Genomic DNA, 14,264 nt, shown 5'->3' with positions numbered 1-14,264 from the left:
TCAACGCAGATCAGCCCACCTGACTCATCTGGCGTACAGCTTCCATGTAGCTAGTCAGCCAATTCCTATCTCCAGCAAATGAGCCCAAGCCCGACCAAAAAAAAAACAAAAAACAAAAGGCCTCAACTGGGATTCGAACCCAGGACCTCGCACATTGGTGTCGCTTGTCATCAAGCAAGGGATATCCCGAAGCGCGAATCATACCACTAGACCATTGAGGCGATTATGTGGTTGTTGATGATGACTGTTGGACTGGCTCTTAAGAGCAACCGTTGACAATCTCGTACAGCAACACTGGCTACCGGACCCTGACGAAGCATTACCTAAGTTCTTGGTGCATAGCAGGTTGACTAGGTAGCTTTGCGGAACTTGAAGCTATTACCGTGTCTTGGCATTTCTTGATTTTGGTGGAGCTATCTCCCGTCTCATCGTCTTCCACATGTTTTGGTTCCAGCATCCCAACTCCTTTATTCTTGCCTTTATTCCGGATCCGAAGCGCCAAAGAATTACAAACATCCACCTCGATCCATGCATCATTCGGTTGTCATCCGCTATCCCATCGTGCTTTCCCTCCCTGCACTCTAATTCATTTGCCAACCTCCCCCGCCTTCAACGTCTCATCCCTCGTCTGCTTCAAAAACGGCAACAACGCTGTTCCTCCGGTACCCGTCAGTTCCCGTCCTTTCTTCTTCTTGTCATCATTCCCCTGCGACAACCCCGAACTAGCAGTCGCCAAATTCACCACCTGCCCCTCGTTCCCTCCAACTTCTCCATCCCCCAAAGATACCCCCGGCCTCTTCATCTCCTCCGGCACCTCCTGCCTCGACGGAATGACTATATACCTCGCGACAATCTGCAAATGTTTATTTCTGAACCCCGCCAACGCCCTGGTCGCATCAGTGAAAGCACCCTGCAACTCCCTCTCCTTTTCGTGCAAGTCCCTCCCCTCGTGCTCTGCGGCTTCCACCATTTCCATGACTGCCTTTCTGATCCCCCCTTTTCCCAATCCCATCTTGCCGACGAGTGAGAGAAACTGTCGGTGTTTAAGCGGCATGTACTCCCTTACTTCCTCATGGAAGGGTTTCTCTTTTTCTTTCATGTTGGTGGTGGTAGTGCCGGAGGCGGAACTGGAGACATGCCCGTGAGGAGAAGAGTGTCCAGCACTCACATGTTCCACCCCCAACACCAGATCCCAAAACTGGATAAGCGACGATTGCCCATTCGACCCGCCTCTGTATGCCATCCACTTTCCTTTTCTCTTTTGTCCTTGCACCACTTCTCCATTTTCCCCCTTAGAAGCAGCACCCAAATCATAAAACACCCCCCTCCCCAGCCCCATAGAGGTACTATTCATCCCCTTACTCCCCGCCAAATAAGGTCTAATCCGATGATAAAACACCATACTCTCACACCCCTCATACATCCGTTCCAACAGCTCCCCCACAGCTTGCACGCAGTGTACCAACTCCCTTAGCGCCTTGGTCGTCGACTCCTTCCATGTCTCGGAACGTAGACCGATGGCTTGCAATGCACGAAGCATGATGGGGATGATGTATGCTCCTTGGGCTTCCATTGCTACGGAGACGAGGTAGAACCAGGACTCGGAGGAGGTGCCGGTGAAGGTGTGCAGGGTTTGTAAGCGGGAGAGGTCTGTTGGGTCGAATACCTTGGGTGATTTGGCGGCGCTGCATGTGGTGAGAGATGGAGAAGAGGAAGAAGAGGAGGCGGGTCTTGCTGGAGGAGAAGGAGGAAACGAGGATGACGGGGGAGGAACACAACGAAAGTTCCATAGGTTGAGAGATGCGTACGTCGCTATAGGCGGCAAGTCGAGATAGGAGGAGACAGACAAAAGGGGAACGGAAATTGGCGCGGGGAGGATCTGTTAGTTTTGTCAGTACAATCTCATCTTCATCTTCGGCTCTAGGCCGCCATAAACGAAGAACTCACCTCGGACGGTCTACTACCTCCCCAAATATACCCATGCGCAAAGAAACACAACACGACATACGCCCTCCTCCATTCTTCTTCTTTCATCAGTCGTTCCGTTTGCAAAACCGGCAAGCGATCAACCTCCGCTCGAAACGTGCCAGCATCCAGCGTCTCTGGCAACCGTCTGATGAGGTCTTCCCATGGGGCATAGTACTCGTCCGGCAGTACCTCAAGCGGTGGTCCCTCCGGGAGAAACCCGTTGGTCGTAACGTCGTACTTGGTCAACAGTGACTGGATGTGATCGGGAAAAGAGGAGTCAGATTCGTTGGACTCGGTGGAGGAGGCTTGCTGCTTGGAGGCAGTACCAGTAGCAGATGTAGGGAGGTGTTCAAAGGGCGACATTGTTGTTGTTGTTGTTGTTGTTGTTGTTGTTGTTGTTGTTGTTGTTGTTGTTGTTGTTGTTGTTGTTGTTGTTGTGAATTGAATGTCTGATGATGCGGTGGGTTTTGACCTTTTGACGAAAGAGAATCTGGTATGGAGAACTTGCTGCTGAGACCAAGCCGAGTCGAGTCCAATTCCTATGGTACCTAGTCGCAGTAGAAGTAGGTACCTACCTAGGTAGCAAGGAAACAAGGAAGAAGAAGAAGAAGAAGAAAAGTCGGAAGGTAGAAGGTAGAAGGTAAGACAGTCGGGGATATCTATACCTAGTGTAGGTAGATCCAACGGCGGCCGATCACGGTCTGGGTTCAAGGATTGTCAATTTATCTGAACGCAAAGTCAAATCACGCTCACTTTTTTCGTTTTTCTTTTTTTCCCCAGGTATCATCCATCCACCGTGACTCCGTGAATGATCCCATCAATGCACTGCGTTCTTCGGACGGACGATTTTGATGCATGTCGGTTCTGTTCAGTTCATGGTAACCTAGCCATGCTCCATAGCAGACTGTTTCGTTTCATTGTGACCATCAAGGTAGGTAGGTACTGACTGAAGGTTCCGAGACGTTCAAAACCTTCCGTTGTCCGTCTTTCCGTTCCGCACTCCACATGTCGGGTTGATTGTTGATTGATGAGTGGAGTAATCGAGCATATTTGTATCCCGGAAGATACCTCTACGGATGGAAGATGACAAGATCAATGACGTTGGTGCAATACAAAGATGGAAGATCACTTGGCCCGACCTCTTGTACCTTCACCGAATTTTCCACCTTCCATGGACTACCTACCAGTACTGTGTACATGGGTGGAACTCTCCCTCTCCTCATGACTTTTGTCTACCTACCTAGGGAAAGTCTAACGGTAAGGCAATCCTCGGCACCGCTGCGCTGAAACAGAAACCGTTGGACGAATGCGTACCTTACTGTACTCCAAGCACAGGTAGGGAATCATCGTTCACCATCCGTCGATTGTCGTTGGTCATTTGTTCGCGGTTTGAAGGTTGCAAGTTAACAATTACCTAATACTTGTCATCGGATATCAGCGGTAAAGGCGGAATTGAATTATAATTCGCGAATTGGCGGCCTTTGTCGGTCATTCGATCGGTCATACTCATCCATCTGTATCTGTGTGTTGCAAGCGGTGGACGGCCACACGGATGCGGAAAGCGGAATACGCAAGACGGAAGACGGAAGATAAAATGCCCCACATTTCAAAGTCCCGACTCCCGACCTTCCGCTTCCGTTTCCGATCTCGCAAAGAATCTTTTCCACGCAAAAGCAATGAGAAGAATTTGGAGCATGCCGGTGAAGACCAATGGCCAGATTCCAACTACAAAACCACCAGACCGGATCGTCAGGAACATCAAGTATTGCACCATTCATTGTGGTCTCACTGTTGGTCGTTTGTTCATCTGCATCTTTCTTGACGCACCTTTCTTTTTCCACCAGGAACCCGGACCCAACTGGACGGGACCCGCTCATTCGAGATCCACCCAAAGTAAACAAACCCCCTTTTTTCTCTCCTTGTCAGATCCACTTTGCCTCCAACCCCAACGGACACAAATCACAATGAACGACTTCGCGTCAAAAGTAAAAGTCCTCCGGGACGGCCAAAAGCCTGAATTTCCTCCAAACGCCAACACACTCGAATACGCTCAGAGTCTCGACGCCCAGGATCAGCTCAGTCATTTCAGAGATGAGTTCATCATTCCCACTCGCGCTTCGCTGAAGAAGAAGGCTCTTGACGGGATCATTCCCGGTAGGTACCCCTCACCCTCACCCACGCTTCACAGCACCACAACTAACACCACCCAGGTATCCAAACAAACGGCACCACTACCGACGCCGACACCCCTTGCATTTACTTCGTCGGCAACTCCCTCGGCGCCCAACCCAAGGCCGTCCGCCGCTACCTCGAAGCGCAACTCGAGACCTGGGCCTCCATCGGCGTCAACGGCCACTTCTCCTCACTTTCCAACTCGCCCCTCACCCCCTGGCAAGACATGGCCGCCGACTGCGCCGCCAAGTCGGCCGCCATTGTTGGCGCCGCGGACCCTTCCGAAGTCGTCATCATGAACACCCTGACCGTCAACCTGCACTTCATGCTGGCCTCCTTCTACCGCCCCACCGACAAGCGACACAAGATCATCCTTGAGTGGCGTCCCTTCCCCAGTGACTGGTACGCCTTCCAGTCGCAAATCGAGTGGCACGGTTTGGATCCCGAGAAAAGCATGGTGGAGATGCAGCCTGACGAAAACCTTTACTTGTCACCGGAAAAGATCTTGGCTACCATCGATGAACACGCCGAGGATGCTGCCCTGCTGCTCCTGCCGGGTATCCAGTACTACACCGGCCAACTCTTCGACATCCCCCGCATCACCCAGTACGCTCAGGAGCGCGGCATCGTTGTCGGCTGGGACTTGGCGCACTGCGCGGGTAACGTCGAGCTCCAGCTGCATGACTGGAACGTGGACTTTGCCGTGTGGTGCACGTACAAGTACCTGAACGGTGGTCCTGGCTCCATGGCTGGCGCTTTTGTACACGAACGCCACGGCAAGGTGGACATGAGCTCGGGCAAGCCGGTGTTCAAGCCAAGGTTGAGCGGGTGGTATGGTGCCGATAAGAGCGTGCGGTTCAACATGGACAAGGAGTTCCAGCCCACGCCTGGTGCGCAGGGCTTCCAGGTCAGCAACCCGAGTGCCATTGACTTGACGAGCTTGGCGGCTGCCTTGTCGGTGTTCAACAAGACGAGCATGAAGGAGTTGAGGAGTAAGGCGCTGGTGTTGACGGCGTATACGGAGCATTTGTTGGATGAGATTGTCAGGAGACAGCCAGAGGGCGAGGAGCCGGCCTTCAAGATCATTACGCCCAGGGATCCGTTGCAGAGAGGAACACAGTTGAGCTTGTTGTTGAGGGATGGGTTGATGGATACGGTGGCGGCGGCGCTGGAGGCACACGGTGTGGTGTGCGACAAGAGGAAACCAAACGTCATTCGCGTGGCGCCGGTGCCAATGTACTGTCGGTTCGAGGATGTGTGGAAGTTTATGGAGATCTTTGAGGCGGCTATCAGGGGTTAGCATGGGTCGTAGCACGTGGGAGAATACAATACAATCGCCAAGTCAAAGCGGATACTTGAAGTAGTACGTGTTTGGATATCATGGTGATTAGATATTTTCCAAGGATATATGCGCCGCCTCAAGCTCAGAAAGCACCATTGGTAAAGTCCACCACCGTAACCTTTTCCACAAAAGGCTCGATATCCTTCTTGAACGATTGATGGACGGGATCCAAGTTGACGTAGTAATCTCTTTCGGCGGCGGACTCAAACTCGACAACGAACGCATGGGTAAGGCCGCCCTGGACCACCATCTGGGTCAGCTCGTTGCCGAGAGGTTGGAGTCAGGATTCTTCCGCTTGTTTACTACTCACCTGCAATCCTTCTGGAGAGTTATCCCTGCCACCGGATATCTTGCGGATGTACGGCTGCTGTGTCATGGTGACGCATTGTTCTTTGAGCCCGAGGAACCGGTTGGATATCTGTCGTAGTCGGGCGCTGTCAGCGTTGCGCAGAACGTCCCAAGTCTACACAGTGTGTGGTGTGTGATTGGGGATGGATGGTTGAAGGTTCCAACACGTACCGTCTTGATCCGATCGGCGCCAGCATCGGGCTTGAACTTGAACAACACGATATGGGTAATTGTGGAAGACATGAACCACCCGCCTGCTCGATTATCTGTGGGATAAAAGTTGCCGATGGCTGACGATGATGCGAGTCCCAAGTTGAGGGGGTCGAAGAAGAGGATCAGGCCGACTGCTGCTAGGATCGCAACAAAAAGTCGCAAAACGTGTGGTTGGGTGCCGCGCATTGTCGAGCGATGCCAGTTATACTTTTTGAAAATGATGATATCGATTTGTCAGGCGCGCGGGGTTACTAATAGTCAGGCTGCCCGATTGACGTGATATAGAAACCTGAAAAAAGAAAAGCCAAGAAAAATGGGATGTTCAGTCGTGGGACGGGGGCGGAGGACGCTCATTTTCTCTTGGCGGTGGGAATGATGGCGCACTTGTACCTGTCGGGTAGCACTGCCTCGGGTCCACAGGTCTGTTACGGCTTCTTACCTTAGTAGGCCCCGCCCTGGCCAGCGCTATAGTTTAGTGTAACATGGCAAGCATGGATGCGCCTGGTGCGGGCCACCGGCAACCGCTGAATGCACGTGTTTTACTATGGTGAGATGGGTAAGTTAAACCCGTGGATCAGGTCGTTGGACACACAGTGCCCACGAAGCTCTGGCTTTGGTGGTCTGTGTGAGATACCTGACAGGGAGGTAAAACTTTGGCTCGCAACCGCAGTACTCTGTGTACCTGCCTTTGGGTTCTCGCATTTCCTCCATTCTCAATCCCTTTATTTTCATCATCATATTCGAATACCCGTACATCTACCTCTAGAGAATACACACCTCGTATCATTCACGTGCTTCAATCCTCTTTTCGTTAGCGGGCTGCCTCAGGATTCTAATAGTGCACACTCCAGGGGGCACGTGTCGTATTCGCTTACCGACGACACTCGAGCCATCCCCAGCCCGATGCACATCTTGTCAGATTCTAGATTGGCCGATCGAGTCACTTACCGGAAACACAAGGAAACCCTTGCTTGTTTCCGATCAGGCAACCAGTGAGCGAGGCTGAAGGGGAACTTCAAGAGGGAAGGATGGAAAAAGCGCAAGGGGACAAAACAAGACGGGAAAATTAAAAACAAAACAAAAATACTAGAGAGAAGGAGGAATCGACCGAGTCGGCACTGCGGTACCTCTAGCAGCTCCATCGCGCGCTACAGGTTACCGAGCTAGCGTCGTTTCTTCCTGCAAGCAACACACCACTGCTGTCAGTCATCTTGGCATCACAGTGGCTTCAGTGGAGTGATGCACGGGCCATATCAATTGACCACCGAATCTCCGGGCCATTACCGGCTATGACAACTTGGAACAGAGGAACCCAAATGGAGTGCAAATTGATTGATTGACAATCGATTGGTTGGCTTGCTGAACCCACGAAGTCCAAGTTTGAGTGGATTCAAACTTAAGTTGCAACCCAAGGCCCAAGCACCTAGAGGTATTGAACAGACATCCATCATCTTTCTCTGTGAAGCTTCAATTCAGTCTTGCTTTCAAGTGTCCCATCAATCATCCTCGTCATCATCATCATCCTGGCCACTATCACTCTCATTACCTTCATCGCTACTGCCACTGTCGTCGTCAACCTCATCACTATCTTCACTGTCTCCACTGTAGTCGGTATCGCCCTCATAAGCCTTGTGTGGACACCGTTTGCAACCCCGTCGACCACCAGGCAGACCACAACAACTCCAGGTGAACCCGTCTGGGTTCTCTTCGCGATGATGTGGAGCATTTAGCTCTTTCGACGTATACTCAGAGGTTTCTATATGCTCCTCGGTCCACCAGGAGTAGGACGCACGGTTGAGCTGCATAATGCCTGGTTCCAACAAAGGTAGGTAGGTAGTCAGCAAAAGTATCTCAGCCTCTGGAAACCACTCAAAAACTATAGGACATGACGGAATAGGTTGTCCTGTTCTAGAGGTACTCACCTGGATGGCGAAAGCAACCCTTCGACTCGTCTTCGGGTCCAAACTCCTCTTCACAACGGGTGCACTCATCCGGCCCTTCCGATATGTATGTCGCGGTCTTTCTTCGTTTCTTGCCCCTTCTCTTCTTCTTTTTCGGAGACTCCTCGCTCTTTCTCTTGGTAGGCAGTGGGTTTTCGTTAGACTCTGCATACATGTACTCGTAGCGCTCGGCGACAAGCTCGTGGATGCGCGACTGCAGGGTCTCAGGGTCACTGATGTCCGACACAAATAAGTCGAAGAGAACCCTGCGAAGAACCACCTTGGAGCGAGAATGGATTGCATCCATGGTCTTTTGGAACCGCTCATAGTTTGTAACGGACGGGAAACATTCAAGAACCTCTTTGGTAGTTTCGTCGACCATCTTGAGCTTTGAGACTTGAGGAGTGACAGGATGTGGTGGATTCAGGTTCAATGAATGCAGAAGGGCGGAGACTGAACAACTGGCGTTGGAGTTGACTGTCGTTGTCGGGAACAAGGTTTTCGGTGTTCCCTGGAGAAAAGACAAGAGGATAAAAAAAAGGGAGCGAACTGGTGCAACTTAAACTGCCTTGTGAGAAGCGAGAGAAAGGTGTTGCTAGCGGAATGCGCAAGCAGCAGAATCGGGAGAAAAAGAAAGAGGCCACGGTCTGAATCCAACCTGTCCTCTTGACAAACGTGCCTTGCGTCTGAATCGTAGTAGCCCTGAGCCAAACGAACATTGTCCGAGCTAGAGGTACTTTCCGTTTATCCCTGCACACATTGCCTTGGCTACTATTGCCGATTTCCCTCGCCGCAAGATTCGAGCTTTACCTTCCGTGATGTACCTTCCTTAATAGCTCCCTTTTAGCGTGACTCTCCTCCATGGCCTCTCAACTCGCCCAATGTTTTATCCAGCTCAGTCCGAATCGCTCTCGTCACTAGAGCTACTATCACTGTCGTCCCAATCCTCCATACCCTCCACGTACTCCACATGGACACCCTGAACACACCCCCTCGAAGCACCTACCCCTCCACAACAGTCCCAGGTGCTTGCCCAAAGCGGCACCAAGCGGTTCTCCTCCGTGTCCAAGCCTTCCTCTACCTTGATTTGGTACGCCTCAGGACTAACCTCCTTTTCGTACGCCACGCTGTCAAAGCCGGGGATGGCGATCCTCTTGCCTGTTCCAGTCAACGACCGACGCCACGAGTCAGCACTTGCTCAGAGTAGGTAGTCAGTAGACGGGGGGAATATACCAGGATGATGGAAACACAGGTCGTCCTCGTCGTCCGGATCAAAGTAATCATCGCAAACAGGACAATAGATTGTGTTATCAACTGGTTCCTCGGTCGCAAGTGGAACTTCTGTGGCTGGCTCCGTTCTCAGCTCGCTGGCAGGTGTTGCGATTCCGGCGTCCAAGTTGTGAAGGGTGAGAGTGTAGTCGTGGACTAGATCCTCGATGCGCGTCTTCAGATTGTCATCACCCTCGGCGTAGAGAGAGAACAGTACGATTTGGAGGCTCATGCAAGGAGCGTTGTGGATCGCATCAAGCATTTTCCTGTTGCGCTCGTCCACTAGTGGAAGAGGCATGCTTTGTTCGTTCGCCATTTTGGGCGCTTGATTGCTGGGGCTGGTGGTGGGGTGTGGAAGGGGATCAATGAAATTGTGAACCAGATGAAGATTTGCTTGGTGTTTGCGCAGGGAATTCAGGGTACGGATTGAGAGACAAATTCCATTCTGTTCGATGTCCGTGGACCGTGCCCTATCCTGCCTGGAGCCCCTTCACTTGACTTGTCATTCACTAGTACTCTATTCTGGTATTATTGGGTGCCTTTGTTTCCGTTGCGTAACCTACGATCCGAATACAGGATCAAGCCCATGTCCTGCTCTCCGAGTCGCCTTTTCATCTGGTTTGACAGTTCAAGCTCAGTATTTCCCGTGCCCACTTTGTGTTTCGCAACCTGGTGCACCTTCCGAACATCCGCAGCAGTCCCATATAAGCATGTCCGGGTATAACTCATAAGATTCGAAAAACTCTTCAACATACTCGTCGTTGTAGGGATCCACGCACCAATCTGATTTCCAGCAAGGTACCTTTCGGTCGATTACCAGCTTTCCTACAAACGGCAACGTCATAAGAGATGTTAGTGTCCGAACACAGCTTGGATAGTAGAGTATATGGTCCAGAGGAGAGGTACTAAGCGGAGGCCAACTTACCGGGATGGAACTCGCAGATGTCGTCGTCTTCATCTTCTGAGTCGTACTCCTCGCCACACATCGGGCAGATCTCCAGCTCCTGTTGCTTCTTGGGTTCCTCCGCATCGTTATCCTCGCTTGATTTTGGTTCCGGCATCTTGTCTGAAGCTTTCGGCCTCTTGGAGCTTTCCTCAGGGGTCTCTTCACGCTTCCGCTTGTCCGTCATTGTCGGGTGATCGTTGGTTTGGGAACTTGGGGCCGGTTGGTTGGCTTTGACGGATCTTGCCACGCTTCCGGGAGTGCTTCGATCTGTGCGGGGTGGTCCGGAAGGAAGAGGGCTTCCCGCAGCGCCATTGTCGAGAACAGCGGTGGTTCTAGAGGAGGCAGTCTTGGAAGCAGTAGCCTTGGGATCGGCGGTATTGTGAGCAGTGGACGTCGCTTTGGCAGTACGCTTCCGTTTGGCGACGGGCGAGCGCGTATGGGAGGCGGGTCTCTTCTCGGGCATCTTGAACAATTGCGCCTTGGACAAAGAAATGAGTGATCAAAGAGTTTATGATTCAGCCAGCCAATATTGATTGCGTGGCGTCTTTCTGCTGTCACGGGTGACCAACGAAGGGAAATGGAGATCATGAATGTCAGAAAGGAGGAGTGCAAAGGAACAAAAACCGCAGTAAAGTGCACACTAGGGCACACTGCCCTGCGCGAAAACGAGTCACAAAGGGAAGGTGCGGTTCTGAGGACGGGAGAGTTGATGAGAAATTGTGGTAATCCCTGGTTCTGGGGAAGTCATTCCTTCCTTGTAAATAACAAAACAAAACATTCGCCTCCTTGTGCAGTCGGTGTGACCTCACGCCTAAAACCCACTGCGCCAACTGAAGCTGTCTTGCTTTTCTCCAAATTATCGCTTTGGAAAACTGATTACCCGTTTTGGAGGGGAGTCACTATTTCCCTTGCTCAATCATGCCTGTCCTCAATCAGTCTTTTTCTCTGTCTTCGCTCTGTTCCCGGGCTTTCTTCTCGCTTCCGTTTGAGACTGTTTGAGCCCGGACCACTGGTATACGATACCATCGTGCGTACTTCCACCGTCAAGGTCTGGCGATTCAGATGAGGTCTACAATGGGATCCGTAGGCCTCTCTGGTAGCGAAGGCCTCCCGCAAAGCGATCTCTTGAGCCCTCAACAAGGCACGTCTTTTTTTTCGAGGTAATTCTGTAATGTCAGGAAAGTCCTGGCCAGCTTGGTCACACTCATCGACCCAGCTGGGTCCCTCCTCTTCATAATCATCTTCCCCATTGGTATTGGCGACCTCTGTGCTCTGTGTGGTTTTCAAGGCGGCTAGTTCCTCCGTAGACGGCGCAGCTGGAGTAGACCTGTCCGACTGTTCCGTGGCTGGAGTGGAGTACAACTCCTCTGTATCTGATTCTGAAGTAGAGTCTGATTCCTCCGCATCGGAATCAGACTCTACTGCCATGGAGGCTTGCCTTCGAAGAGCAATGCAATGAGCCTCCCATGACGGCATGTCCTCCCTCCTTGGTGCACCCATAGCCTCTTGGAAATCCTCGTAGCTTTTCCAGCTATTGAGGTCTTTCTCCCGCACTCCATCAGCGGCCCTATGTGGGCCTAGCCTGCACCCGAGCTTGTCGTGCGTTCCATACTTTTGACAACAGGGGAAGCAGTATCCTGGCTTGTGTACTTCCCGGTTAATGGGTCTGTCTTCCTTGATACCAGGAGGCTTCGTCTTCCAATACGGCGCGTCGGGATCGAATTGCATCGCTAGGGAGCTTCAGGTCAGCTTTCACGTTTTCAATGGGGAAACCTCCGTGCACACCTATAAACTCCCTATGCACACCCAAACCTAGATGACGGCTATCATATAAAACAGGCCGTATTTAGTGTAAAAAACGGGTTTCTCAATGTTTCTGACATCTGACAAGGGTCCCCACATTGCTGTGATTGCTATAATAACCGCTGTAAAGACCGCTATACTCAACAAGCACTTCAGAATACCGGATTAAGAAGGATAAGGCTCCTAAAACGTGTATATTACTGTAAAGTAAATAAAGGAGGATGTTACTACTCGCTATTACTCAATACTATAGTATTGTTTTTATTGGCGGCCGGCTAGACTTTACGAGGGTTAGGGTTATATAGGTTAGGCTATTTATAAAGTAGTGCTTTGTTTTAAGGTATAGCTAGCAATTTCTCTATCTCCCGCGCTGATTAGGCATTGTAAGCTTTATTGAGTTTAGTCCTCTCCTTCTTAATTACTAGCTTATTATTATCCCTAACCTCCTCGTTATCGTTAAATTGTAAGAGATGGGCAGAGCTGAGGGTAGAGTTGTGAAATAGATTATTATTGCAGCAGCGGCGCTTGCGGCTATTATTGGCTATTTTATTTTCGTTAGTACTATTAGTAGTTAGGTCGGATTTAGAGGGTACTTCTAAATTAAATAATAATACTATTTTAATATAGCTGCCCGCCTCCCCCTTCTCCTTTTGCCTGTTAGCCGTATTTAATGCTTTAAAATTAGGTTTAATTTTGTACTTTAAATAGTTACGCTATACTATTACTAATAAAGAACTGCTATAAGTATTAGTTTTACTACGTAGTTTAGGGACTACTTATTTGTTACCGAAGGGATTGCTCTATTTTATTAGCCTTCCTTTGGGTATAGCTTTATTAAAGGGACAAAGGCGAAGGTAGGAATTGACGGCATCCTATATTATTGTATTAATGAATAGAAAGACGGTAGCTAAATAGAGGGATTTATACGTCTTTAATATAAATATTAGAAGGGATAATAATCTTGTTTGGTTACTAGTACTCCTCCCTTATTATTTTTAGCGGCTATTTTATAAATATATAGTAAGCTATATTAGGCTCTAAATTAGTAAATATAAGGGGGTAACAGTTTTATAAATTATTAATTAGATTATAGATTTATTGTAGGGATGGAGGCGAAGTAAATGCGGTATTAGTAATTAAGTAAATTTAGTGCTTAGAAGGTTAATTTTAGTGGGTAATCCCCTAATTATTTATAATTAATATATTAGTACCGTACTTTATTTTTAATTCGTATAACCGCCTATTTATATACGTTAGAGCGGTAGTAAGTGTATTAGTTATAAGTAATAAATACCCTTATTAAGTTATACTTTACTAAAAGATTATTTATTTTAATAGAATTATTAGCCGATTTGTTGGGGGATGTAGTACGTTGGCTATAATTGAAGTATTGCGATGTGTGATAGTTTGCCTATTCGGTTTGGTAGGTTAAAAACTCCTCCTTAAAGTATTTTATAAGCTGCTGTTGATTATTATTAAAATATTAAGTTAGTAGGGATTAAGCCTTATTAAAATCCGTTAGAGACGAGGTGTAAATTATATATTGCTATATAAAGAATAGTATAGCTCTAGTATTAGCGATTTTATTAGGCAAAGGGGAAAGGCCAACTTTAGTTCTAATAGCTGTACAGATTCGGTGATAGACCTTTCCAATCTTTTAGAGGTCAGTACAATTAGCTTTAATAAGCTGCGGACTATACTGTTCGTAATTTTTACTATTATTACTAGGATTAAATAATTGTATGCGCGGTTTGACTTAATGTTTCTTAATAGCTTTTATAACGTTATAATTAATATATTAAATGTAATACTATTATTATAAGGCGCGGAAGTATTATTTAAAGGTAGCGATTAATACTATATTATTATTAATTATAAATACTTTAGGGTAGGGGATATATTTTATTACTATAAAAGTATAAAGACGGTTAATAATAAAATTGAACCCCTCCTTATTCTTGTTATTAATAACCGTTTGAAAGATTATTATTAAAAATTTTTCCGGAGTAGCGATAACGTCCTAAATAAGAAGTATATAGTAATAGTTTGTTTTGTACATAGCGTTAATATTTAATATAATTGGAAATTGCTTCTATATTTTTTTCTACCGGTCGTAGATTTAAAAGATATAGTGCGGGGTATTCTTATCCTCCTCTTCGAAATTAATAGAGTTATATGTAATATTTTAAGCCTCCTTAAACTCTTTAATAAAGTATTAGGTATTATTTAATTTATAGTAATAATTCTTTTGTATTTGGTACTA

At 48.5% G+C, this 14,264-nt stretch overlaps 7 protein-coding genes across 7 annotated transcripts; 1 reads left to right on the top strand and 6 right to left on the bottom strand.

Annotated features, from left to right (window-relative positions):
• Nucleotides 1-586: 586 nt before the first annotated feature.
• On the bottom strand, nt 587-1,573 carry NEUTE1DRAFT_43213 (uncharacterized protein; the record flags this gene model as incomplete). Its single annotated transcript, XM_009852043.1, has 1 exon — nt 587-1,573. One exon carries the CDS (start codon nt 1,571-1,573, stop codon nt 587-589), a length of 987 nt encoding a protein of 328 aa, XP_009850345.1.
• A 347-nt stretch (nt 1,574-1,920) lies between these two features.
• NEUTE1DRAFT_42344 (uncharacterized protein) lies at nt 1,921-2,331 on the bottom strand (the record flags this gene model as incomplete). The annotated part of the gene is made up of 1 exon (XM_009852005.1): nt 1,921-2,331. The coding sequence occupies one exon, from the start codon at nt 2,329-2,331 to the stop codon at nt 1,921-1,923; it is 411 nt and encodes a 136-aa protein (XP_009850307.1).
• A 1,402-nt stretch (nt 2,332-3,733) lies between these two features.
• On the top strand, nt 3,734-5,723 carry NEUTE1DRAFT_145950 (uncharacterized protein; the record flags this gene model as incomplete). The annotated part of the gene is made up of 2 exons (XM_009852117.1): nt 3,734-4,122; nt 4,179-5,723. The coding sequence occupies 2 exons, from the start codon at nt 3,933-3,935 to the stop codon at nt 5,438-5,440; spliced, it is 1,452 nt and encodes a 483-aa protein (XP_009850419.1).
• Nucleotides 5,724-7,524: 1,801 nt separating this feature from the next.
• On the bottom strand, nt 7,525-8,365 carry NEUTE1DRAFT_80763 (uncharacterized protein; the record flags this gene model as incomplete). The annotated part of the gene is made up of 2 exons (XM_009852116.1): nt 7,525-7,853; nt 7,966-8,365. 2 exons carry the CDS (start codon nt 8,363-8,365, stop codon nt 7,540-7,542), a joined length of 714 nt encoding a protein of 237 aa, XP_009850418.1.
• Nucleotides 8,366-8,878: 513 nt separating this feature from the next.
• Nucleotides 8,879-9,568, bottom strand: NEUTE1DRAFT_43584 (uncharacterized protein; the record flags this gene model as incomplete). The annotated part of the gene is made up of 2 exons (XM_009852055.1): nt 8,879-9,141; nt 9,217-9,568. 2 exons carry the CDS (start codon nt 9,566-9,568, stop codon nt 8,879-8,881), a joined length of 615 nt encoding a protein of 204 aa, XP_009850357.1.
• Nucleotides 9,569-9,886: 318 nt separating this feature from the next.
• Nucleotides 9,887-10,661, bottom strand: NEUTE1DRAFT_137111 (uncharacterized protein; the record flags this gene model as incomplete). The annotated part of the gene is made up of 2 exons (XM_009852115.1): nt 9,887-10,077; nt 10,178-10,661. 2 exons carry the CDS (start codon nt 10,659-10,661, stop codon nt 9,887-9,889), a joined length of 675 nt encoding a protein of 224 aa, XP_009850417.1.
• A 449-nt stretch (nt 10,662-11,110) lies between these two features.
• On the bottom strand, nt 11,111-11,926 carry NEUTE1DRAFT_137110 (uncharacterized protein; the record flags this gene model as incomplete). The annotated part of the gene is made up of 1 exon (XM_009852114.1): nt 11,111-11,926. The coding sequence occupies one exon, from the start codon at nt 11,924-11,926 to the stop codon at nt 11,111-11,113; it is 816 nt and encodes a 271-aa protein (XP_009850416.1).
• Nucleotides 11,927-14,264: the final 2,338 nt, after the last annotated feature.

The sequence above is a fragment of the Neurospora tetrasperma genome (assembly GCF_000213175.1).
Source record: "Neurospora tetrasperma FGSC 2508 unplaced genomic scaffold NEUTE1scaffold_3, whole genome shotgun sequence".
In the NCBI taxonomy this organism is placed as follows: Eukaryota; Fungi; Ascomycota; class Sordariomycetes; order Sordariales; family Sordariaceae; genus Neurospora; species Neurospora tetrasperma.
Note: the sequence above shows the minus strand (reverse complement) of the source record. Positions and strands in the feature narration are given on the sequence as shown.